Genomic DNA, 24258 nt, shown 5'->3' with positions numbered 1-24258 from the left:
AGCATTCTAACAATCGTTATTTTAAACTCTGCATCTGGTAATTTGGTTATATCTGATTCATTCAGATCCTTTTCTGGGGATTTCTCTTGATTCATTTGTGTTGCATTTCTCTGCCTTCTCATTTTGTCTGTGTAAAGGAAGGTTTTGGCCACTGGAGTCCACTGGGTGTGGCCTCTGTTCCCTAGGTATGGTCTGTCTGCAGGCCCACCACCCCCTCTTCCGTTGCTGCCTAGGGCCTTCCGGTATGGGTGTTGCTGGTGCCTGCCCACTGGGGCTGTTGCTGTGGTTTCTGCCTCTTCTTCATGGGAGTGGCTGTTATTATGTGCTCAGGTGTACAAGCCTTGGTGGCCTTGGCCTTTGTCCCGCCCCCATGGGTGGCGTTATGCTCAGCCTGAGGGCAGTGGCGAGCACCTTTGCTCAGCTTCGGGTCTCCACCTGTTTCCGGGCTTTTGCCCGCCCTTGCAGGAGGAGCTCGCTCATTGGTTGGCTGCAAGCCTTGGCTCCACAGGACAGGCAGGACTGCATGCCCATGCTCAGTATTGGAACTCTGCTTGTTCTGGGTTTTTGGCTCCCTCCCCATGGGAGGAGCCAGCTCCCAAGTCAGACTACAAGCCTTGGTTCCACAGGTGGGGAACCTGCGCCCTTGCTCAAGGGCTGGTCTCCACCCCTTCTGGGGTTCCCGCCCTTCTCCCGCAGGCTGGATTGCAGGCGGCCCACAGCTGGGCTTGACTGCTTTTGCACATCCCCTCCACCCCAGCTGGGCAAGACTGAGCTCACACCTTGGCCTCAGTGGTGGCCAGCTAGCTTCCACCCTTGCCGACAAAACCACGCTTCTGCATCCAGCCGCCTGCCCTCGGGCAAGCCCTCAGCGGTGTGGGTGAGGGCGCTGCAGCTCAGACCCTAACACTCACTACTGTAGTCCCAAAAGCTCCCTCCTTCTACGCGACTCTGCTCTGAGTGCCGTGGGAGAGCTTCAGATTTGGGGAGTGACTCGTCCCAGGGGTTAGGGTGGCTGTCTTTCAAAATGTTTCTCCCTGTGCCTCCTAGATTACACTTTCTTCCTGCTACTCCAGTCCTTTCCTCTCTCCCCATCCCCCAGAGCCCCAGGTAAGTGGTTGTGAGAGAAGTGTTCTGCGCAGTTCTTTTAAGAAGAATCCTGGGTCTGAGAAATCAGTCTCTTTCTCATAAACAGTATCCTGACTTGTTTCCAGCTAAATACTGTCCATATGCCTCTTCTAGGCTCTGGGGCTGCAGGCTTGGGCTTTGTTCCTGGGACTCAGAACCCTCCCCTCTCTGCTAACCTCACTTCCCACCATGTGAGTCTCTCCTTGCTGCCGTTTGCTCCAGGGAGCTGGGCAACGCTTTCCACATTTCTGCTTTTCCTACCAGTCTTAGTATGGCTTCTTCAGTGTTCCTTGGTTGAAGAGTCCTCTTAGTTTAGTCCAAAGTTGGTTTTTCCAGATGATAGTTCTTAAAATTAGTTTGTAATCCACTTTGGTTCTGGGAGGTGGATGTTGGTATGTCTGCCTACTCCAGCACCATCTTGTCTTCCAAAATCAGATTTTTCTATTTTTAGGATTTTAAATGTGCCCAGACTTCAAAAAGTTTGAGAACCACTGCTCTAGAGAATGAAGGTTCACTTCATGGATGTGGAGCTGGGCTTCATGGAGCTTCCAGAACCATCCTGTTAGAGAAGCAGAGCCCTAAACAGGATAAACACCTTGAGGGAGGAAACCTGGTCTAGGCTTACATGGTCAGCTGACTTATGGTCACTCAGTGATGTCCACGTCCAACCCCTGAAACCTGTGACTATGTTACCTGATATGTAAAAGGGTTGTTTTAATGATTGTGAAATGGGTCAGTTATGCTGGATTATCTGGGTGGACTCAGTGTAACCACAAGGTTCTTACAAAAGGGGGTAGAGGGAACAGTAGATGAGGCAGTGGATGCAGGAGGCTGGAGGGATGTGAGGAGGGGGCCAGCAATCAAGGAATATGGCATCTAGAAACTGCAAAAGGCAAGGAAATGAATATTCTCTGGAAGTCCCAGGAGGAATCCAGCCTGGCCAACACTCCCCTTGATTTTAGACTTTTGACCTATAGGCCTGCAAAAGAATAAAAACTATAAGAGAATAAATCTGTATTGTCTTAGGTCACTAAGTTTGTGATAATTTGTTGCAGCAGCAACAGGAAAATAATACAGCATATTAATAAAAAGGAAAGTCACCCAAGGATTGGGTTGGCCAATCGCTGTCCTCATTCATTGGAACCAATGATTCCTGCCTTTTTTTTTCTTTTTTCTTTTTGCACAACACCTCAGGAAGGCCTCTTATATCAAAAGTGTCATGAAGTCCTCAGTTTTTAAGAAGTTGTTGAATTGTTCTTGTGTTGAATATATTTGTTGATATTATATATATTGATACATGTATGTGTATATGTAATATATGTATACAAATATATACACACTGTATCAACTGCATTGCTGAAAGACCCAGAGAGAAGTACAAAATTAAGAGAGTTTGGTTTCTGTGATTTCATAAGTGAAAATAGTACCTTGCACCATACTATGTATCTCATAAAACAGAACACAGTGACAGGCTGGGAGGAGCCTTCAGTGGTAGGTAACTGACAATCATGTTAGAGATAGAATATCACATCTAGAGCAAAAACACCTTTTAGAGACACTGGTTCTGTTCTGGGGGAAGGTACTTCCCAGAGAACATTTAGAAATGTATGAGGGTTTTTTTTTTTTGGGGGGGGGAGTTGCTATAGCAACAGGGATTAGTGGATTGGAAATGGTAAGCGGTGGTAGGAAGTAAAGGGGTGGGAATGACTAGCATTTGGTGTCCAGGAGTCAGGATGCCTGGCTTCTCAGGGGGTCCCAGCTCAGGAACTGTCTCGCCTAAAATGATAACACCTCACTGAGGGATGCTGAAAGGGACACTCACATAGATGGTGACACTGGCCATTTGGAATCACCATATATATATATATATATATTTCTTTTTACTCTGTGCCAGGCACTGTGGTACAATGTTAAGAAAGGAAAGAAAGGAACTCTTTTCCCCCCTCAAACTGCATCTGGTTTGGTGGGGGGCAGACTGATTCTGCAATGACAGCTGTAACCCAGAAGCAAGGAGAACAAAGGAAGCATCCAGAAAGGCCTCAGGAAGGACACACTGCCTTCCCTGACGTCAGAGGTGGAGGCAGTGAGGATAAGGTGGGCAGGGCAGTCTGGGGGACTGGCGTTCAAGGGCACAGTGCCGTCAGGGTAATGCAAGGAGTTCCATCTGCCGGCCACCTCGATTCTCACTTGGGGGAGGCTTGAGAATTGAGTCGGAGAGGGAAGCAGGGTCTGATAAAGAAGGTCCTGAGACTCTGGTCAGGAGTTTGGACTTTATCCCGGGGCCACGAGCAGCCACTGGAGAGCTTAAAACAAGAAAATGGCAAGAACCCAAGTTAGAGATGGTGTCATTGAATCGAGAACTTTGTTAGTGTCTGTTCTTCTGTCATCTGCCTTCAGACCCTGGATAGGAAGCATCACCTGGGCTTTCTCCATGTCTCTCTCCTTGTGTTTGCACAACTTACAGTCACAAAGACAGGGCAGCCTTCTTCACCCACCCGGTGGTGATCATTGGCACCACCCTCAACCATCTGGTAGGGAGTGTCTCCTTTGGGCAGACCCGCTGCCTCCGAGAGCACAGATCATAGGTTAGTTTGGGGAGCTGGCTCTAAAGTCTAAAGAAGAAGTGTGGTTAAGACCAAAACCCCTAGAGTCCAACTACCTGACTTGGAATTCCAACTTCACCATTCGTTAGTTTTGTACCTCAGGCTATTCGTTTAACCTCAGTTTTCTCATGTGTAGAATGGGAATAATTTTAATAACTACCTTACAGCGCTTTAATAAAGATCAGCTAAGACCATGCACGTAGAGAATTCAGCACTTAATACGCAATAAGTTTTAGCTATTATTACAATGGGAAGCAAAAAGCCAAATTTAGCTCAGGGGTTAAAAGTATATCAGCTGGAGCCACGTTGTTGAATTTAAAATTTAGCATCATGGCGTGTGACCTTGGGCACCCTACTTAAAGCCACTGCACCTCGTTTTCCCATTTCCTGGAAAATGGGTAACAACTACAGTCCCTATTTCAGAGGGCTGTCATAACTTGATGAAACCATGTAAACCTCTAAAAACTGAGATGTCTCTTAGAAATCTCCTGCCATACAGTAAGATCTCTATAAATTTTCAATATTGTTTTAATGGAGGAAGCTATGTAAGCAATGATGGGAAGGAATTAGGACTCTAGACTTTTAAGGACAACTAGTGAGCATCATACATAAAATGATGGGAATGGGAAGAGAACAAATATTTTTTTTATAATGTATATTATTTTTCACTTACAGTTGGCATACAAAATTTTACTAATTTCAGATGTGCAACATAGTGATTAGACATATATGGAACTTACGAAGTAATCCCCTCCACATGTCTAGTGCCTACTTGACACCATATATAGTTAGTACAATATTATTCACTGAATTCTCTATGCTCTGCTTTACATCCTGTGGTTATTTTATAATTATGAATTTTACTTCTTAATCCCTTTTCCTTTTCACCCAGCAACCTAACCTCCCTCCCCTCTAGCAACCATCAATTGAGAACCAATATATTTTTTTTGAATCCTTAATAAGTATCTGTAACTTAAATATCAAAGGAGTTGTCTTGAGGGTGAAACAAAATAAGATACCCCCTGGCCCATTGTAGGTCATTGTTTTCTATCCCAATTTTGCAGCCGGGCCTTAGAGAGCTCAAGTAGTTTGCCCAGGATCACGTGACAAGTGACGGACCCTGGCCATGTTGGACTGAGCCCCTGTCCTTTCCTTCCCCTTTGCTGTGTCCAGTTCCAAGGAGAAGCGACGTGACCCAAGATGGGTGTGGGACGTGAGGAATCAATTCATGTGCGGTCAGAGTTGGGACCTGGGAACAAGGTGGATGCTTTCCTTTAAGTCCAAGATACTGGGGTGCTGACCTCATGATGGCCACCAGGTGTCAGTGCTACCAACGAATTCCTCCCCTTGCTTCTGTTAAGTGCCAGGGTGCACTTGTTTCTTCATCCCGCAAGCAGCACGGGGCAGAATCGGCTGCCTGAGAAAAGTTTACCCAGGTTGTGGAGCCCATCTTTAGGTTCACCTGAGTGTCAAGTGATTTTGGAGGCCTGGGTCAGGGCGACATGTGTTAGCAGAGCCCAGAACTGAATTTGGAAAATGTGTGGTGGTGGGACACTTGGCTCTTTAAGATGAAAGTCTAAATCATCCTTTCCTAAGGAACAATTTGTATCTGGAAGATGCACGTTCCTTGAGAGAGGTCAGTTGTGGAGGCACCCAAACCCATGGATTCATGAAGTGAAAGTTATTGATTGGTAATTGGTTGTTGATCAGCAAAGACTCGGAACTGTAGCTTTAAATTCTTTAAATCATGAAATGTAACTTACAGGTGAAAAACTATACACACTCATGCACAAGTAAATAAAAATTAAAAAATTTCCTGAACAGACGTCCCCAAACTACGGCCCCGTGGGCTGCATGCAGCCCCCTGAGGCCATTTATCCGGCCCCCCGCTGCACTTCCAGAAGGGGCACCTCTTTCATTGGTGGTCAGTGAGAGGAGCACTGTATGTGGCAGCCCTCCAATGGTCTGAGGGACAGTGAACTGGCCCCCTGTGTAAAAAGTTTGGGGACCCCTGCGGTTTACAACATGTGAGGTACTCAAATAATTTCTATTCTATTCTATTCTATTCTATTCTATTCTATTCTATTCTATTCTATTCTATTCTATTCTATTCTACTCTTTCACTTACAAAAAAGGCTATTTGTGTCCCACCTGACTGATGACCCACAGTTTGAGGAACAGTGACCCAGGGGAGTAACCTGCAGTGTGTTTAGAAGAAGTCCTGGGTTTGCAATGCCAGGATTAGAGTATTCTAAGGGGGAAAACCCTTGGCTTGGCTTTGCACCTGCCAAAATGCAACTTTTTCTTGGGTAAGTTATTTACTCTCTGCAACTCCAGTTTCTTGTGTACAGAACGGATGTAATAGTGCCTTCTCATGGGATGGCTGTGATGTGTCTGGTACATAGCAGGTTTTCAACATATGCCTTTCCATCTGTACTTGAAGAGTTTTATACAATATATGGTTAGAGAACTTTACAATTAACCAAACGAGGGCATTCTGTTGTAGAAGAGGGGCTCATACTAAAACCTGTGACAAACCTGACCAGGTGGCGGCGCAGGTGGCGCAGTGGATAGAGCGTCACACTGGGATGCAGAGGACCCAGGTTTGAGACCCCGAGGTCACCAGCTTGAGCGTGGGCTCATCTGGTTTGAGCAAAGTTCACCAGCTTGGACCCAAGGTTGCTGGCTCAAGTAAGGGGTCACTCGGTCTGCTGAAGGCCCGCGGTCAAGGCACATATGAGAAGGCAATCAATGAAGGTGTCGCAACGAAAAACTGATGATTGATGCTTCTCATCTCTCACCGTTCCTGTCTGTCTGTCCCTATCTATCCCCTCTTTGACTCTCTCTCTGTCCCTGTAAAACACACACACACACACACACACACACACACACACACACCGCACCTGTGCGTGCAGTTCAGGCATGATCGCACTCTGAGGCGGAATGCTGGAACACTGCCCCTTCGAGGTGTGGTGGAGGTGGGTCTACCCAGTTACAGTGATGCCTGTCACTGGATTTCCCCCGTCTGTCCCTCTCCTGGTACTTACTTCATGAAAAACATTACTCATTTAATGATTTTTTTCCAGCGAGGATCTGTGCTTGTCTGATAAACAGGAAGTGCTCAATATATTGGTGAATTAATGCACAATTATGAATGGGTATGGGACTGTGGTCAGGCATCCCATCTGGATGAATGTGGAGAAATCTGGAGAATTGTAGCCAAGAGGCCTGTGAGGTGATGAGGGAGAAGCAGGGAAGACTGACTTTTTAATGCTCAAGATAATGAATGCTAATCACAGGGTACTGTGATTTGCCTTACAATGCAGCCACTATGGAGGTTATTTTCAGTCTGCAAGATCCTTGCAGCTGTTACCTGAGGGAGAGACCAATTTCCTAAAATTTTAGCTCCACTGAACCCTGGGCATAAGGATTCATGACACCGTTGGCGTTGTTTTCTGTGATGTAGTTACATCTTTCATCCCGATGAGATTGTAAATTCCTTGAAGCTGTTTTAAGATAAGTGCCTGTTGTTTTGTGATTACTTGCCCTATGTATGCCTGAGCACCTACCCTCACAGCTACCATAGCAAGGTAGATGTTGTTATAGCTCCATTTCACAGGTGAGGCGACTAAGGTTCAGAGAGGCTATAAAACTTCCCCAAGGTCACATAGCAAACAGCAGAGTCAGGATTCGAACGCAGCCCTCTAAAGCTAGAGCAGGGCACATACCCCCACCCCCAGCACTCATGTCACCTCTCTTTTCCTTGGCCCTTCCCTTCCCAGCCGTTAACTCAGAGTTCAGCATGTTGGCAACACTCAATAAACACACGTGGCTGGTTGGCTGATGGACCCAGCACTCGGCAGTCTGATTCCCTACGGACAAGTAGGAGCCTGAGTTGCCATGCCCAGGTTGGAACTGTGTGTTCCAGGACCCTGGGCCTGGTGGTGGGAGCATTGCTTTGGAGCACAGAGCCTGGGGGCTGGTCATGGGGGAACAGACCCCAAAGCAGGAAAAGAAATGGAAAACCACTCTGCCCTGAGTCCTCCGTCTGAGGGGGACAGAGAGGGGAGAGAGTGATGGAGAAAGGGAGAAAGAGGGATTGCATGCAATCAGGGAGGAGCAGAGGACAAAAGACAAGACAGGCAGGGAGGTGGGGAAAGCCTCTGAGCCTCAGGTGCGGCCCCAGACTCCCTACAGGACACCCCGGGGCTCCTAAGGAGGAGGGGGGAGGGTGCTCCTCCTGGATCCCACTGCCGCCTGTTGTGACAGTTGGGTCCTCTGGCTGACTCCACTCCAGCTATAGATCATTTCATGGGCGTGTGAAACTTTAGAGCTGGGAAACATTTTGGAGATAATCTGTGTAGTGCTGGTGACTGGATTCGGGCAGACAGTAGGGAAACTGCGGAGCTGGAAAGTATCGGGCATACCCATTTATTGGAGGCTGGCAAAGACAGGTAAGCAAATAAACAATAAAAGGGAAAGAGCTAATAAACAAAAGAAAATCTGCTATTCACAGTAAGGGCAAGGGAGCAAGGAAAACTGCACCTCACAGTGGCAGGAAAGTGATCTGGAAAAATCACCGCCCAGGGGAAGCACCTTATATAGGCCATGCACACGTGCCTCTGCCACATGCTCAGGCACTAACCAAGGAAGTGCTTGCAGCTGGTAAACCCGTGAGCAAGCCCTAACACAACTGCCCCACAATTTGCTGCCATCCTGTGGCACACTCTCTCTCTCTTCCTTTCTCTCTCCAGATAAAGCCACTCTGGACTCACAGCGTGGAAACAAAAGTAATAGTAACATCAGTACTAATAACAGCCAGAGGTAGCAGTAAACACACTTTACAATTGTTGACGCAGGGCGCTGAGCCGTCAGAAGGCCAGGGCTGTACATACTGATGTGGCGCGCTGGTGCACTGATTTGTGGCTGGATTTCGGCCCCGGGAACAGTGACAGTGCACTGGGCACATGTACACGGCGGGCATGAGTTAAGTATTACTTAATTAACCCCCCTGAAAAAGTCATGATCCCAATGATACCTCACCAGAGGAAGGAATGTTATGTTCAGAGCAGTGAGCTTACCGGTCCAGGACACAGAGTGCGTGGGTGGAGGGGGTCTGACATAACCCAGGAGCTCCTCACTGCAGAGCTCTGCTCAGGTTCACCCACTGTGGGGTGTCCCAGCACAGAGCTGGGACAAAGTAGGGACAGGAAGCATCTACTGGGAGTTTGAGACCTGTGAGTAAGGGCATCTTTTCCATTCTGTGAAGATCAGTTTCTTGATTTCTTCCAACAAGGGCCCCAGAGAGATGCAGTCGTCATTCTGGTCTCTGATGCCCGTTCAGGCAGGAAACAAATAAGAAATGGTGACCTCGTTCCTATCTTGAGGTTTTTCTTGATCTTTTGGGGAGTGGGTTTGAAAAACATTTCCATTACTTTTAATTCAAGCCTCCTGTCAACTTCAAGGGGGCATTTACCTGAGGAAAATGGCCGGACATGATTCAGTCATGACCCTGCAGGGGTCAGAGGCCCCAGGAGCGATCCCTCCACAGGGTCTGAGCTCTGGAACTTCTCAGCCCTTTCTCCAGTGTGGGTGCTTGGTCCTCTCTCTCATGGGACCTCTAAAGGCAGCCAGGAGGTCCAGGTGACCTGACAGTGTGACTAGGGACAAGTCACAACCTCACGGGGAGCTACATGGCAGAAATGGAGGGTGGAAATAACCTAGGCCTGACTTATAAGCCCAAAGTCATTTGAATTTCATAAATAAAAAAATCTCAAAGGGAGAAATGAATGCTTCTTATGCAGAAGTGAAACCTCAGTCTATGAAAAGACACTGGAAAAATCCACTGAATGAAGAACTCCCATGAAATTTCCTTTCCACTGGGCCTCACTTTTCCATAATAATAATAATAAAAATTATAGAATACTTTGGTGGGAAAAGTTTACATGATTTTCCTGTTTGCTTTTTTTAATATACAGGGTGGGGCAAAAGTAGGTTTACCATTGTTCGTACAGAATATAATACAATAATTAATAAACAATCATAGAAGAATAAACTGTTTCTTATACTCACAATAGTAAACCTACTTTTGCCCACTCTGCCTTTTCTGCCAGCCCAGCCAAGGGCACACTCATCTGCCTCAAGAAATCAGGGTAATTACAACAGAAAGCAATCGATGGTATTCAGGTTCTGATTCCCAGAAGACGATCTGATTTCAAGGCAGCAGGCTTGAGAGCTGGCATAGTGAAGAGAGACTTTCTAAAATCCTCACTTTCTTTCTTCACTTATCAAGATCCAGGCTTGGTGAAGCCACCACAGGGCATTCAGCGGAAGTTCATGTGGGAAGAGGAGCTGGAAACAGAAATACATCCCTTCCAGCTGTGGGGATGGCTGTCAAAACAAGGTAGGCGAGGAGAGAAGTTTTTGGTCCAGGAGGGCAGGGGTTACATACGCAGAGGAGAAGAGAGCCCTATGGGCAGAGCTCTGAGCCCTCTGTCTTACTGTGCTGGGCTTCCCTGTACCAACATGGAGGCGATGTACATTCTGCGACCTCTCCCCTTTCCTGTGCTGGGTGGATACCAGGTTGAGAGCCAGCAGGTGTGGCAAGGACCCTGCCGTGTTGGAAGCAAATTCCAGGGCTGGAGGAAGAATGTGGAGGAGAGGAGAGGGAGCAGACAGGGATTGCACAGAAAGATGCTGAGCATTTCAATGGGAAGTTACCCAAAATTAAACAGAAAGTTGTCCAGAGGGGACTAGGGGACAAAGACTAGGATTGTCAACCTAAAGGACAAACAGCTAAGGTTTTTTTTTTGTATTTTTCTGAAGTTGGAAATGGGGAGGCAGTCAGACAGACTCCTGCATGCGCCCCACAGGGATCCACCGGCATGCCCACCAGGGGGCGATGCTCTGCCCATCTGGGCCGTTGCTCTGTTGCATCCAGAGCCATTCTAGTGCCTGAGGCAGAGGCCACAGAGCCATCCTCAGTGCCCGGGCCAACTTTGCTCCAATGGAGCCTTGGCTGCGGGAGGGGAAGAGAGAGACAGAGAGGAAGGAGAGGGGGAGGGGTGGAGAAGCAGATGGGCACTTCTCCTGTGTGCCCTGGCCAGGAATTGAACCCGGGACTCCTGCACGCCAGGCTGACACTCTACCACTGAGCCAACTGGCCAGGGCCCAAACAGCTAAGTTTGAGATAAACTCCTGGTGACATCCCATCACACCTGGAATAAAATCCATACTCCTCCTCTGGCCTGCAAGACCACGTGAAACTGGGGATTCCCAGGCTTCAGAGAACATCAGAACCACCCATTCCCACAAACTGCTGGGCTCTGCTCTTCGACTTTCTGACTCGGTAGGACCCATGTGGGAGCTGAGATTTTGCATTTTGTGAGCAGGCTGCACTTTGCGAATCACCACTGGAGACACAGAATGCTTCAAGTTCAGTTTTTTCTACAGCCTTCTGAACTGTTTCCTGTCTCTATAGCCTTTGCCTAAGTCCATAGCAATGAGCTGCTAGTACATGCTCTGTGCTTCTGCGAGGTCCGCTCTGGTGTGGTCCTCAGGAGCCCAGAGAGAGACCTTAGCCACAAGGTGGCAGCAGCACCCCAGGCCTGGAGCTGGGGACCGCTCCTTAGCACACCATGCCCTGGGTTCCCACAGAGCAGGCTTGCCGGTCTCTCCATCTCTCCTTGGCAGGGTGGATGGCGAGAGGCGGCCTGGCAGAGGGGAGGTCGTTGGCACACAGAGGAGCAGTTCTGTTCCCTGCGACGCTTGGAGGAAGCTGGGTGGTCTCTTCAGAGTGTCAGATTGTTTCCTTCACAAAACCTCCATGCAGCGTGGGCTGCCCGGGGAGCTGACCTGACAAAGGCTGCGGACAAGATTGGCGGGGGCTGCCCGTCTGTCCCGGGCACAGAGGCCTGGCAGTTCCTCATGATGCTGGTTTCCAGGGGTGACAGGCCTCTGCCAAGCCTCCCTCTCAGAAGATGTGGGTCTGTGGCCTCCTGGGGGAGTTCTGTCCTGCTCACAGTGGCCCCGGATGGAGCCGGAACCACCCTCCCTGCCCCCAGCGTTGCCTCCACGCCTCTTCCTTCTTCATGGAGACCATTGTGTTCTAAACATCTTACAAATCTTCCCAAGTGACAGGAACTGTGCTGAGAATGTTACATGATCATCTATTTAGCTCTCATTACACCTTCTTGAGAACATATTGTTATACTCGTTTATAATGAGGAAGTTGGTTTAATCTATTGTTTGCCCTCCTTAGTTGACCATAGAACCCCATTTTGACACCACCTCCAATTTTCTTGAGAACCCAATATGAAAATTGGTTTGGAGATGGCCGGTTTCATCCAACCCCGCATGCACAGACGATGATGCTGACTGAGGTCCAGGGAGATGGAATGATTAGGTCAAGGTACCACTGCTGGTTCAAAGCAAATCAGAGACTAGAACTCATATCACCTCATCCAGGCCTGCTCTCTACTCTGTCTACCCAGTGAGGAGTTATGTGAAAACTACTATCACCACGATGTCAAAAGATTATGTTATAAAGTCGGCCAAGACGGTCCAGGGACCCTCGTGAAACGTCTCAAGAGTTCAGCTGGTAGCAGGTGTGGGTTCAGCTCAGGGCTGTGCACAAGTCTGGATTTGACCACCATTCAGTTGGAGCTGAAGGCCGTAAGGTTTGAGGAAGCAATTTTCAGTCTAGCTATGCTAGTTTTGTAACACTCATGCACACTTTCTCGAGTTTTCTACTGCTTTGCCTAATAGCTCATCATCAGCTTAAATGAAACAATACCTTACAGAAACACTGTAACGCCAAGGCAGTGGAATTTGGTGACAGTTGTCAGACTGTGCTGCTGACAGAATCTTTGAGTGCTGTCATCAGTTCGTTTTGGGGTTGTCCAGACACCTGGGTGGCTTTTGTTTGCTCCTGCTCTGTCTGCCTTCAGGACGTTGTGTGGTACTTGAATCTACTGAATTGGAGAAGAAATTCAACAGTTGTCATCTGACATCATTTTCTGCTGTTAAAGAGACTCACCTCTCTCTTTAACATGGCTGTGCATTTGCAATTATTGGAAAAGAATTGAGGACTTTAAGGGACATATTTTGCCCTCCTTCTGCAATACTGATTGGGCCTTGCTGTTTTTATCTTCCAGCTTTGGCTTAAAGAAGGGGCTTTTGAAGGAATGATGCCCATCCATGGAGGCTTTAGTTTCCCGAAGAAATTCTGAAAAACATCTCATTCCCAACTTTACAGTGACTGGAAAATGATGGTCTTTGAATAGTGCAATATGAAAAAAATATGGGTGCTTTTCTAAAAGGAAAACCCTAAATGAAAGTGTGTTCACCACATTCACAATATGTGAATGCTACATTTTTCAGCCTTGTAATAGATTACAGAAAATATTTTATGTTTAAAGGGGGAGGGCAAGAGGAAGGAGTGAGAGAGGAAAGGAGGAAAAAGGGAAGAGAAGAAAACAGATGTGAGTCTTAAAATATTTCAAGCATGGATAACTGAAACGGTGTTCACCTTATTTAAGACTGTTCTGTGAGGTCTTAGGGGTGGTGGGTCAGGCTTTTTAAGCATAGCCACAAGATTTAGAAGCACATAATGAGTGATAACGTTTCCAGAACAAATAAGTAGTTGGAAATGTCCCAGATCTGGATTGCCTTTTAAAGCCTATTTTTGCCTACAGAGAGAAATAAAAAATTAAGATATTTTTAATAATGTCATGCACTCATTCACCTATAATAGCCACTTCACTGCATATTGTCTTGAATCTACATTTCATTTTATGAAGTGTTGCCAGATTAACCAATAAAAATTCAGGTTGCCCCGTGCAGTATTTGGGGAAATACACTAAAACATGATTAGTTATTTAATCCTTATGCTACAGCATTATTTGTTACTTATCTGAAATTCAAATTTAACTGAGTGTCTGGTATTTTATCGACAAGCCTACTTGTATGTATAATATGTAAGTTCAGTATAATGCTATGGTTTCCAAATTGAAGGTTGAGACAGCAGTTTTGTGGGGATGATGTGGAAGACCCGCTGAAAATGTTACCCTCCGGCTCTGAGTACCTGTGTCTGGGAACCCGAAAGGAAGGCGCTCCTGGCAGAGACCACCGGAGAAGCAGGGTGACCAGAAGGAAAACGGAAATGGGGACAGTGAAGAATCTGGAACCCCTTGATGGCTTTCACATATTGACCCTCCCCCTTGCACTGCAAGACGTTGGAATTCCATTTGCGCTTAAAGCAAGTTCTCTTGGAGTGGAAATCCAGTCCCTCCTCGAAGAGCCGCGAGCTCCCCCTAATGGCTATTGTAGGTATCGCCCCCCAGAACCGGCCTCATTTATCCCGGAGATTTCTCATCTCACAATTTCCCTCCTAGAACACTCACTGCCCATCAGTTTCCTTCGCTTTTCCTTCCTTACTCCTCTTCTGTCTGCTTATTCATTCGGAGCCTGCTCGGGCTGACACCTCCTTATTGCTGTGTCCCCCCTCTCCCCGGAACAGGCCACACAGAGCTGGTCATTGTTGCCCCAGTTCTGGGACCACCCGGGTGGGAGAAGGGGCAGCGCGCGGCTGCAGAGGCCAGTGACTGACAGCAGCCTCAGGTCAAGTGCCCAGCAGGCGGCGGAAAGAGGGCGTGTGCCCCCCTCCCCACCCACCAGGGATCCTCCTTACCCCCCCTCCCATCCAGCGGAACCGAGCCTTCCTCCTCCCGCTCTTCAGACCCACGCAATTAACAGCACTGAAACCTCTGTGTTCAACGTGGTGCATGTGAATGAAAACTTACAAAAAAGTTTTTTTTTCTTTTTTTTTTTCTGGGAAAGTGAGACTTTCCAGCTTGGGAAAGGAAATCCTGTTTAGGGTGCAACAGTGGTGTTGAACGGATACATGCAGGTGGGTGGGAGGAGCATGTACTTCTCAAAGTGTAGGATTTAAAAAAATCTCTGGGATTTTTATTTAATTTCTGTGATTTTTATTTTAAATCTGTGACTTAAAAATCACAGATACCCCCGACTTCTCAAAGTGTAGGATTTAAAAAAACCCTTATTAGAAATGTTTAAGAAACATTATCCTAAAAACTGTACACGGTAACAAAATTTGTGAACAGATCTGTCTCCCACGTAGAGATCTAGACTTGCTTCTCTCCCCATCGCCTAAGTCACACACTGGTGGGGCTGCCAGGTCCCTTAAGCCTTATGTCTCCGCAGGTCTCCACAGGCTGATGACCAGCTTCTGAGACACCGTGGGGGGGGGGGGGGCAAAATCCAGCCTTGCTGCGGAAGGGAAGGAAGTTGGTGACCCCAGTACGAAGCGCGGCCTAGCAGTGCATTCACCTCTTCTGGCACTTCCCCAAACACCTGTGTCCAGGGTGTTCCAGGTGTGCACAGGTGTGCAGATGTGGATCCCCTTGGGGTGGCCAAGGTGGTTTGGTTCCCTCAGACTGTGAGCAGTTTCCTTCCACAGCCCCACCCATTCAAATATCACAGATGCCTTGAAAAAGGTTAGAATGTATCGATCAAAAGATCCTTTAGAGAAACGGATGGAAATGAAAGATTTCTACCCTAGGAAAAGGCTAGTGCACAAAACTTTCCCATAAGTTGAAGAGCTATATGAACTCAGGGAAGTCTTCATGTGGATGACCTAGGGGTTCATGGGCCCAACTTAAGAGCTTGTCCTGCAAGAGGCTGCCACCTGCAACTAGAGAGTCAGATGAAGGGGCCTCTCGACACAACTTCAACCTGGGCATTCCATGATACTGCCTGCCAATTATTTATTAAAAAGCATAATGGAAAAGAACAGTCGTCCATAAGTCATTCCTCATAACTAGAACATCAGCACGATGGTGATTTCTGACATGTTCCTTGAGATCTTGTTCAGCTCTTTTCACAAATGGCTGTAGTAATCACATAGATAAATCTACCTAATTTAAACATCAGACATGAAATTACTTTTTTTTTTTTTTTTTGGAAGAACCGGTGGCAGCATCACGCTTCTCTGATGCCAACCTGGAAGTGATTCCGTGTGTCTGAGAAGTCTGAATCTGATGTGGACAAGTAAGTGCAGGTTGATACCAAGTGCTCCCCTCACACCCTCCTGTTTCCGGTCCAGTTCCAGGAGTTGGGCAAGGAGAGTATGTCCTTACTCCTTTTCTTAAGGTTGGCTTCCCCATCCAGTTCTTCTAAGATTTTACCAACTGAAATCTAAAACAATCTGCATGGTAACTTTCTCCAGCCTTGTCCTGAGCTCACTGCAATGCTTTCATGAAAGGAAAATTTATTATCCTTTAGGGACAATAATAACAATAACAACAATGAGCAAAGGCATAATGTAAAACTATTTTTTTCTTTATTGAAAATACATCTACAAGGTAATGCTCCTCAGTCCACACGGGATACATGCATACATGCAGAGCCTGTGACGGGCTGGTGAGAGGGGCATCCTAGAAGACTTGCTTTCCATAAGAAATGGTTAGTATAAAAAAATCACACTGTGTAATAGAATTAATTTGGCATAAGTAATTTTTGCTCTACTGGTACCACAAGATGACACCCATGTACAGTAACATTTGTAGTGTTTCCCATCAAATGGTTACTCCACCACAGCCTAACATTAACTTTTGTACACAATATAATGCACTGGATCTATATAAAAATACCTCTAATTGTGTATCAGAGGATGTCTAGATTTTCAGTCTGTTAGCATAATTAAATCCATTCTTCACCATTTTCGACCAGAAACTCAAACACAGCTGGCATTATCTGACAACTGCCCCTCCATGTCTTTGACTGGATATTCCTTTGGGGGTAAAGAATTGGTCTCAAAATCTGGGAGCTGCCTGGCCTGAGACCGATGCCCCTGCTGTTTTTTTTTTTTCTTGGAACCACATTGACAATGTCTTCATACTGATTCATCTTCTACCATTTCTCTCAGGAACACAAACAAAACAAGACCAAACAAACCCCACTCCAGCTGAAGGTTTTGAATGTCTTGGTAAGTAGAATTCCAACACAAAGACATATCTTGTTTCCTTCATTCTAAGAACTTTTGATTGTAGTCAAAAACCTTTTCAAATACTAGACCACCCACCCAGTGCACAGACCTCTATTAGACAAAGAGTTCATTCATTTAATTTGTTTTAAAATATATAAAAAGTAACCTTATATTTTTATATGTAGACTTCCTTGGGGAATGTTTTTGAACTAAAGAGAAAAAGTGTTTCCGTGGTTTTAAGAAAAAATAAACCTCTTTTATTAAAAAATTCTTCCTTAAAGATGACCTCTATATAACCTTGCTGTTTTAATATCTTTTCTTTATAATGTCAACCGTGCTTCCTTCTTCCCTAGCTTTCTCTAGTGTTCCATAGTAAGACCACAAGCACCTTTGCTAGTTGCTAGTCTTACATTTTAGTTTCTAAAAGTCTATTGTCAGTTGAGGAGTGGTGGGAGACATCCTCCCCGGAGCAGTCCAGGGAAGGGTAGGAAGAAGGGAAAATTTCCCCTGTTGGGAAAAACTATGTGAAGACATCATGAATAATTTCACTCCTAGAATGGCCTCTAGACTGGTGACTTGTGCAACTGACATTGTGGACACAGGACTTTGGTGCACCACACTGCCATCCCGCGCCTACTTAGAAGTGTTCATTCCTAATAAACATCGTTCCTGAAAGTCCCATGCTCCATGGGATGATACTTGCTATTGGATGTTGGATACTTGCCAGGGGATGTAGAGGACAGAAACTTTCATGACACCATAGGATATTTGGGATATGCGAGACCACAAAGGCATTTAGGAAACACACATTTTACAGGTGAGAGCACTGAGACCTAGAGGTGAAATGTAACTTGCCCTTGGTTACCTGGTAGTTTCACTTAGTGCACTTCCTTACAGCTGTGCTAGGTGTGTTTTTGTATGGTCCTGCTACTAATGAAACAAGAACACAAACCAGAATGACCAACTGCGGTTTATCAAGTTTTTTTGTGTTGATACTAAAACTGAAGTGTGTTCTGAAGGATTTTTAAATTTTGAAAGTTGATTTATAAGCTTTTTTTTTTAGCTCACTACTTGTTTGACTCTTTAACTTATAAAAAAAATCACATTTACAGGATTGTGTGTCACATAAACTTGCAAGGTCTGATCAAGACTATTTTTGATCTTAGTACCTCTTTAGATAAAACTGACATGAAATGACTTAAACTTCCAAATATGGGATGAAAACTATATATTTTGGCTGCTGCAAAATCCTCCCTTGTTTTTGGATGCATACTTCCAAATCCTATCAGAATTGGGAGGAAAGGGAGGTAAGGGGCTTCCTGCAGAGGATGAGTTTTAACGAGCTGGAAACATGTCATGGTTTTCAGACACCTGGGGCTCAGGAGAGCATTTCTTCCTGCCAGTCTACATCTTGGTTTCACTGTCGATGGGTTTCTCCGTTTCGCTTTCCTGGGCAATCAGCTGATAGGGTTTCTTCATTTCATTCTCTTCGATCACTGAGTTGCCTATCTCGACATCATGATTCTTCAGTTCATGTCGAGACAAGTGCTCAACAATGCCGGCCCCAAAGGCGTCTCCCAGAACATTGGTGGTGGTTCGGAGGCGATCCCTGGGGAAGGGCGGGAAGAAGGAACAATGAGGCTGTGGTGACCATTCCCGTGACTCCAGCCCATATTTTGAACCACTGGGTAAGTGTTTGGAAGCATCTTTTAAAATTCTGCTTGGTGTGCCTGACTGGTAGTGGCTCAGTGGATAGAGTGTTGACCTGGGATGCTGAGGACCTAGGTTAGAAACCGCGAGGTTGGTGGCTTGATCACAGGCTCATCGAAATGATCCCATGGCTGCTGGCTTTATGCCCAAGGTCGCTGGCTTGAGCAAGGGGTCACTGACTTGGCTGGAGCCCCCTGGTCAAGGTACATATGAGAAGCAATCAATAACAACTATAGTGATGATTCAACTACAAGCTGATGTTTCTCATCTCTCTCCCTTCCTGTCCCCCGACCCCCAAATCTGCTTGGTGTATTCCCCAACTGCCTCATTACAAAATAAACACATGACCTCTATAATACTATTATTAAAAGTTATAAGGACATATAGATGATTAATTTTCAGTTACTAGATAGAATACCAATAATGAGGGAATGACCCCTCCCTTTTTCTTTTTATTTAAAATTTCTTTTTGATTCTCTTTCTTTCCTACAACCTAACACAAAAGATACCACAACTAATAAATACAGAAATTAGGAGACTCCAGCTGTCTTGCATTAAGCCAGATATTATGATGATTTGAGAAAATGTAAAATGGTATCATTTTTCCCCCTAAATTTTTGGTTTAGAAAATGGTGGTTTTTTTTCATAAAAATGTTATTTATATTAACATGTAATGAATTTATTATTATCACTTTTAAATAAATTCAACATTTAAGTTTTTTCTAAGTTTTTCTAATATGATATGTATTAATAGAGAAGACCCATATAGCTTTTTGGGTCTTCAGTAATTTTTAAGTGCAAAGGAATCCAGAGATTAAAAACTCGGACAACCACAGCTTTCTACTATAAAAGCCTCCCATGCATCATTGCACTTAACCCTCAGAGCACCAGAGGGAGGGAAATAACATGATCATCCCTGTTTCACAGAGGAGAAAGCTAGGGTGGCTGGGTCCCCTGCCCTGGGTCACACAGGGGTCGGGGTGTGACCACAGGTCCAAGTGACTGTGGAATGCATGCTCCCAACTGATTACCCTCCTCCGCATTTATCCCGCGTTGGGCACCCCGTGGGGCTCTCCACGGCCATTAGATCTAATGAAGTCAGCATATGTTGACTCCAGCATCTACTGTGTCCTTCTAGGCATTCACTTTGGGAATCCTGGGGTGAGATATTTTTTTTTTCTGCAGGTGGATGGGAACTTATGAGAGAAGAGAGGCAGAGAAAATGTCAGCTGGATGGGTGAGGGGAAAAAGGCAGAGGAATGGCCCTAGAGGATACTTTTTCGAGCCCCAGAGCCCAAAAAATTCAATTCCGCTTAAGGATGCTAGCTCTCTTGCCACCATCTGCACGGCCGCTCTGGTCCCTGTTGGGCTCAGATGGGAACACCTGCGCTGCATGATGCCATTACAGTGAGAAGCAAAGGAGGAAGGGCCTGGGCCAGCGTGTGAAGCCATCAGCTTTGTGATTCCAGCCGCCAGGGGATGTTGTGCAATTCAGAAAGGGCCTTGCTGATTCATGTTGGCTTCACAGATGGCGGGTTTCCCAGTCTCTGCAGGGTTTTATGGAGTGAGACGTGTAGCAGCCAGATGTGCCCTACGGGCTGATAAGGGAGTGAATGCACATGGCGTCTGGGGCTCGGTCTCCAGATAAGGGCCAGGGTCAAGTAGTAAAAACAAGTTGATTTCTGGACGAGCTGCCCCTGCTTGTGGAGCCCTTTTGGCTGCCTGGCACCCTGGAATGGTGAAGGAGTGCCCTATGCCAGCAAGCTTGATCCCAGTCTGAGCATACTCACAGGAACCAGTCCACTGCAATGATGAGTGTGATGTCGTCGGTGGGCAGGCCCACGGATGTCAGCACGATGACCATGGTGACCAGTCCTGCCTGAGGAATCCCAGCTGCCCCGATACTGGCAGCTGTGGCAGTGATGCTGTTGAAAGAAGTTCCCAAACAGAAAGCATTTTTACAAATCTCCCCAAACAGAAAGTGTACCCTGCAAACACACACCGCACAACGTGTAACTTGCCAAGTTAACAAAAGAGGATGTGCTTCAGTAAAATGTGAGACTGTAAAAACCCTACTAAACTAATAATCATATTAACTAATGGTTATTAAGTGCTTATTATGTGCCATCTGATATGCTAAACATGGCTTTTCTCATTTGATCCTCACAACAACCCTTAGGAAATTGGTCCTATTATGATAGCCATTTAAAAAATGAAGAAACTGATGGCTATATACATTTCACATACCTGAAAATATTTTGTGAAGTCCAAAATACTGTATAGTTCAATAACAATTTGTTTCTAATAATTTCTCTGTCCAAGTAGAGGACTGTAAAGATACTGAACTTGTGTAGTTAATAAGGTCAGAAAAAAACAATCAGATTTATCAATTAAAAAGCAAAATGATTACAAACAGTTTTATAGCACTATCAGTATTTTTTTAGGGAGCCAGTGTGGAACTGCTTTGTAAGGCACGTACTCTGTCTGGGACTCAGTTTGTGAAATTCCTATTTGATAGGCTGATGTGAGAATGTTAAAATGTTTTTAGAACAGAAAAGTATTGCCTAGATCAGGGGTCCCCAAACTACGGCCCGTGGGCCGCATGTGGCCCCCTGTGGCCATTTATTCGGCCCCCGCCGCACTTCTGGAAGGGGCACCTCTTTCATTGGTGGTCAGTGAGAGGAGCACATTGACCATCTCATTAGCCAATAGCAGGCCCATAGTTCCCATTGAAATACTGGTCAGTTTGTTGATTTAAATTTACTTGTTCTTTATTTTAAATATTGTATTTGTTCCCGTTTTGTTTTTTTACTTTAAAATAAGATATGTGCAGTGTGCATAGGGATTTGTTCATAGTTTTTTTTTATAGTCCGGCCCTCCAACAATCTGAGGGACAGTGAACTGGCCCCCTGTGTAAAAAGTTCGGGGACCCCTGGCCTAGATATAAAGTATTAATAAAGTAATAAGTCTGTGGGAGAGGCTGTTCATGGTTCCCCCACATGGTTCTCTTTTCACGATATTAAAATTTTTAGCTGGTGCTTGTCTGCCCAGAATGAAGACTCCATTTCCCAACCTCCTTTGGAACCCTTTACACAAAGTTCTGGCCAAGGAGACCAAGAAACTTGTAGGCTGTGTGACTCCTCCTCTTCCCTATGGCTAAAATTTGGAGGTGGTGATGAGCCTTTCTGGACCATCTGGGTGAGGGTAGCACCCCGGAGATGACGAGCCTTTGTCCCTTACACTATGGAACACCTACCAGTCTTGAGGGCTTTGTGGAGCAGAGCTGCTCCCCGTGAGAGAAATACAGTTCTATCTCATTGTCAGTTACTGTTCTTATTTTTTAACCTTGTCACATGCGACTATAATTGGGGGTTTTTCAACCAGTATGCCAAGAATAGGCTGCAGTGAGCTGAGATGCCCATCTCCCAGCCTCAGTGGGGCCAAACTGGGCCTGGGCTCCCAGAACTCCCAGGCCAGTCACTTCTGGCCGTGATCAGTTTCATCTTTCTCACTATTTTTTTTTTTTACCCCAAATGCATCCTATAACTATTACCATTTTCCAGTAACACAAAACACATAGAGTTTAATATAACATTTAAAAATAAGCATATATATGTATATATATACATACACAAAATGTGTGTGAACTGATATTTAAAAAGATGAAAGGCCTGGCCTGCGGAAGTCCCGGGTTCGATTCCCAGTCAGGGCACACAGGAGAAGCGCCCATCTGCTTCTCTACCCCTCCCTCTCTCCTTCCTCTCTGTCTCTCTCTTCCCCTCCCGCAGCTGAGGCTCCATTGGAGCAAAAGATGGCCTGGGCGCTGGGGATGGCTCCTTGGCCTCTGCCCCAGGCACTAGAGTGGCTCTGGTCGCGACACCCCGGATGGGCAGAGCATCGCTCCATGGTGGGCGTGCCAGGTGGATCCCGGTCGGGTGCATGTAGGAGTCTGTCTGACTGCCTCCCCGTTTCCAGCTTCAGAAAAATACAAAAAAAAAAAAAAAAAAAAAAAGATGAAAGGGATATAAAGGCCAAATGGAAGCCATAAATCTGAATTTGATGTTGGTCTGGGGGAAAAAGCTATCAAAGACATTTTTGGGACAAGTGGAGAAATTTGAATGTAGGCTAGATATTCCGGGAGTATTTTTAAGATTCTTACTATTGTGGTTATAGAAAATGATCCCTATTCTGAGGAGATGCATGCTGGACGGTATACAAGTGAAATGTCATGAAGGCAGAGAGAAAGAGGGGACTGAGAAAGAGAAGAAATGCAATATGTAAGATAATTTTCATGATAAAAAGTTGTGAAAAATTCTGACTTATTTTGATCTTCAAAATATAGTATTTTTCTCTCCATAAGATACACTTTTTTTCCCTCAAAAGTGGAGGGGAAAATGCCTGTGCATCTTATGGAGCGAAAAATACTGTATTTTATTAAATATTTTAACACATCATTTGGTTCAGAATATTTTTTTTTATTTTCCTCCTTAAAACTCTAGGTGTGTCTTATGGTCAGGTGCGTCTTATGGAGCGAAAAACACGGCAAGTTGCTAGTAATAATGAACACACAATGATGAGCAAGGCCTGAGCTGGATGGTGAGGCTTAAACTCTCCATTACAGTTACTTATTGGTCTGTGTGCATTCTACTTCCAGAGGGATGAGAGTCACATCCTGACTTTCAGAGGGATGAGAGTCACATACGCACAAGGATATGCATGGACTATCTGTAGAAGAACACTCAGGAAACTAGCAAACAGTGGTTGCCTCTGAAGGAAACTCAGAGATTAGGGGAAGGTATGGAAAGAAAAATGACCTTTCACCAGACACTTCAAATAGAATAGCTAAAAAATAATAGTCCACAGAAATAAAATTCTCAACCTATTTGTCAGTGTGGTCTGTCATCTATTTTATATCACCTAAAAATTAACCCAAGAGAAAATGTTAATCCAGTTTTTCAAGTACAGTTTTATTTCCTCATACTGTTAATAAAAGTGAACATATTTAATGCCTTTAAAATTGAAGTGTAATCTAACTTTTTTTAAAAAAGAAATATCCATACTATGCCTTTTACAAAAAGATGTAGTTTTCTATTTCTATGTACATACATATTTTCATATATTTCTTCAAAGAGATAGAGCTAGAGATATTTATAGGTGATAAAGCAGTAGAGCATTGGCCCGATGTGTGGAAGTCCCAGGTTCGATTCCCAGTCAGAGCACATAGGAGAAGCGACCATTGGCTTCTTCACCCTCCCTCCTCTCTTCCCACAGCCAAGGCTTGAATGGTTTTAGTAAGCTGGCCCCAGGCACCATGGCCTTGCCTCAGGCACTGAAATAGCTTGGTTGCCAAGTAACAGAGCAGTGGTCCCAGATGGGCAAAGCATCGCCTTGTAGAGAGTTGCTGGGTGGATCCCGGTAGGGAGTCTGTCTTTCTGCCTCCCTGCTTCTCTGCCTCCCCACCACTCACTTAATAATAATAAAAAATAATAATAATTAAAAAAATATATATTTATAGGTGTTATATCGATAAGTAAAACCAAGTAGCAAGCATTATGTATGGTGTGATTCCATTAAGCTCTAGTAAAAGTGTGTGCATGTCTACGCATTAGAAAAAGTCTGTATACAGCCAACATTACCAGAGGTCACTTAGAGAGAGAATGGGGAGTGATGACGGCAGGTGTTTCACTCTTTACCTTATGTATTTTTTTATTATTAGAATTTCATTGTTAATGAATGTGAATGTGCACATCTGTAATTTAAAAAACAATAAATCAACATATCTAATTATTAAAAATAAAACTATTCTCACAAACC

General features: G+C 45.3%; 1 protein-coding gene across 1 annotated transcript in view; it reads right to left on the bottom strand.

The window, feature by feature from the left end:
• Positions 1-16277: 16277 nt before the first annotated feature.
• The window catches only part of SLC1A3 (solute carrier family 1 member 3), a 96615-nt gene continuing 88634 nt past the window's right edge, over positions 16278-24258 (bottom strand). Inside the window, exons 9-10 of the mRNA XM_066239889.1 lie at positions 20235-20369; positions 16278-18343 (exon numbers count right to left, since the gene is read on the bottom strand). Of these exons, the coding sequence (XP_066095986.1) occupies positions 18139-18343; positions 20235-20369 (340 nt within the window). The 3' untranslated portion in view covers positions 16278-18138. The remainder of the gene's footprint in view (positions 18344-20234; positions 20370-24258) is intronic.

Source organism: Saccopteryx bilineata, chromosome 1 (genome assembly GCF_036850765.1).
Source record: "Saccopteryx bilineata isolate mSacBil1 chromosome 1, mSacBil1_pri_phased_curated, whole genome shotgun sequence".
Lineage (NCBI taxonomy): Eukaryota > Metazoa > Chordata > Mammalia > Chiroptera > Emballonuridae > Saccopteryx > Saccopteryx bilineata.
Note: the sequence above shows the minus strand (reverse complement) of the source record. Positions and strands in the feature narration are given on the sequence as shown.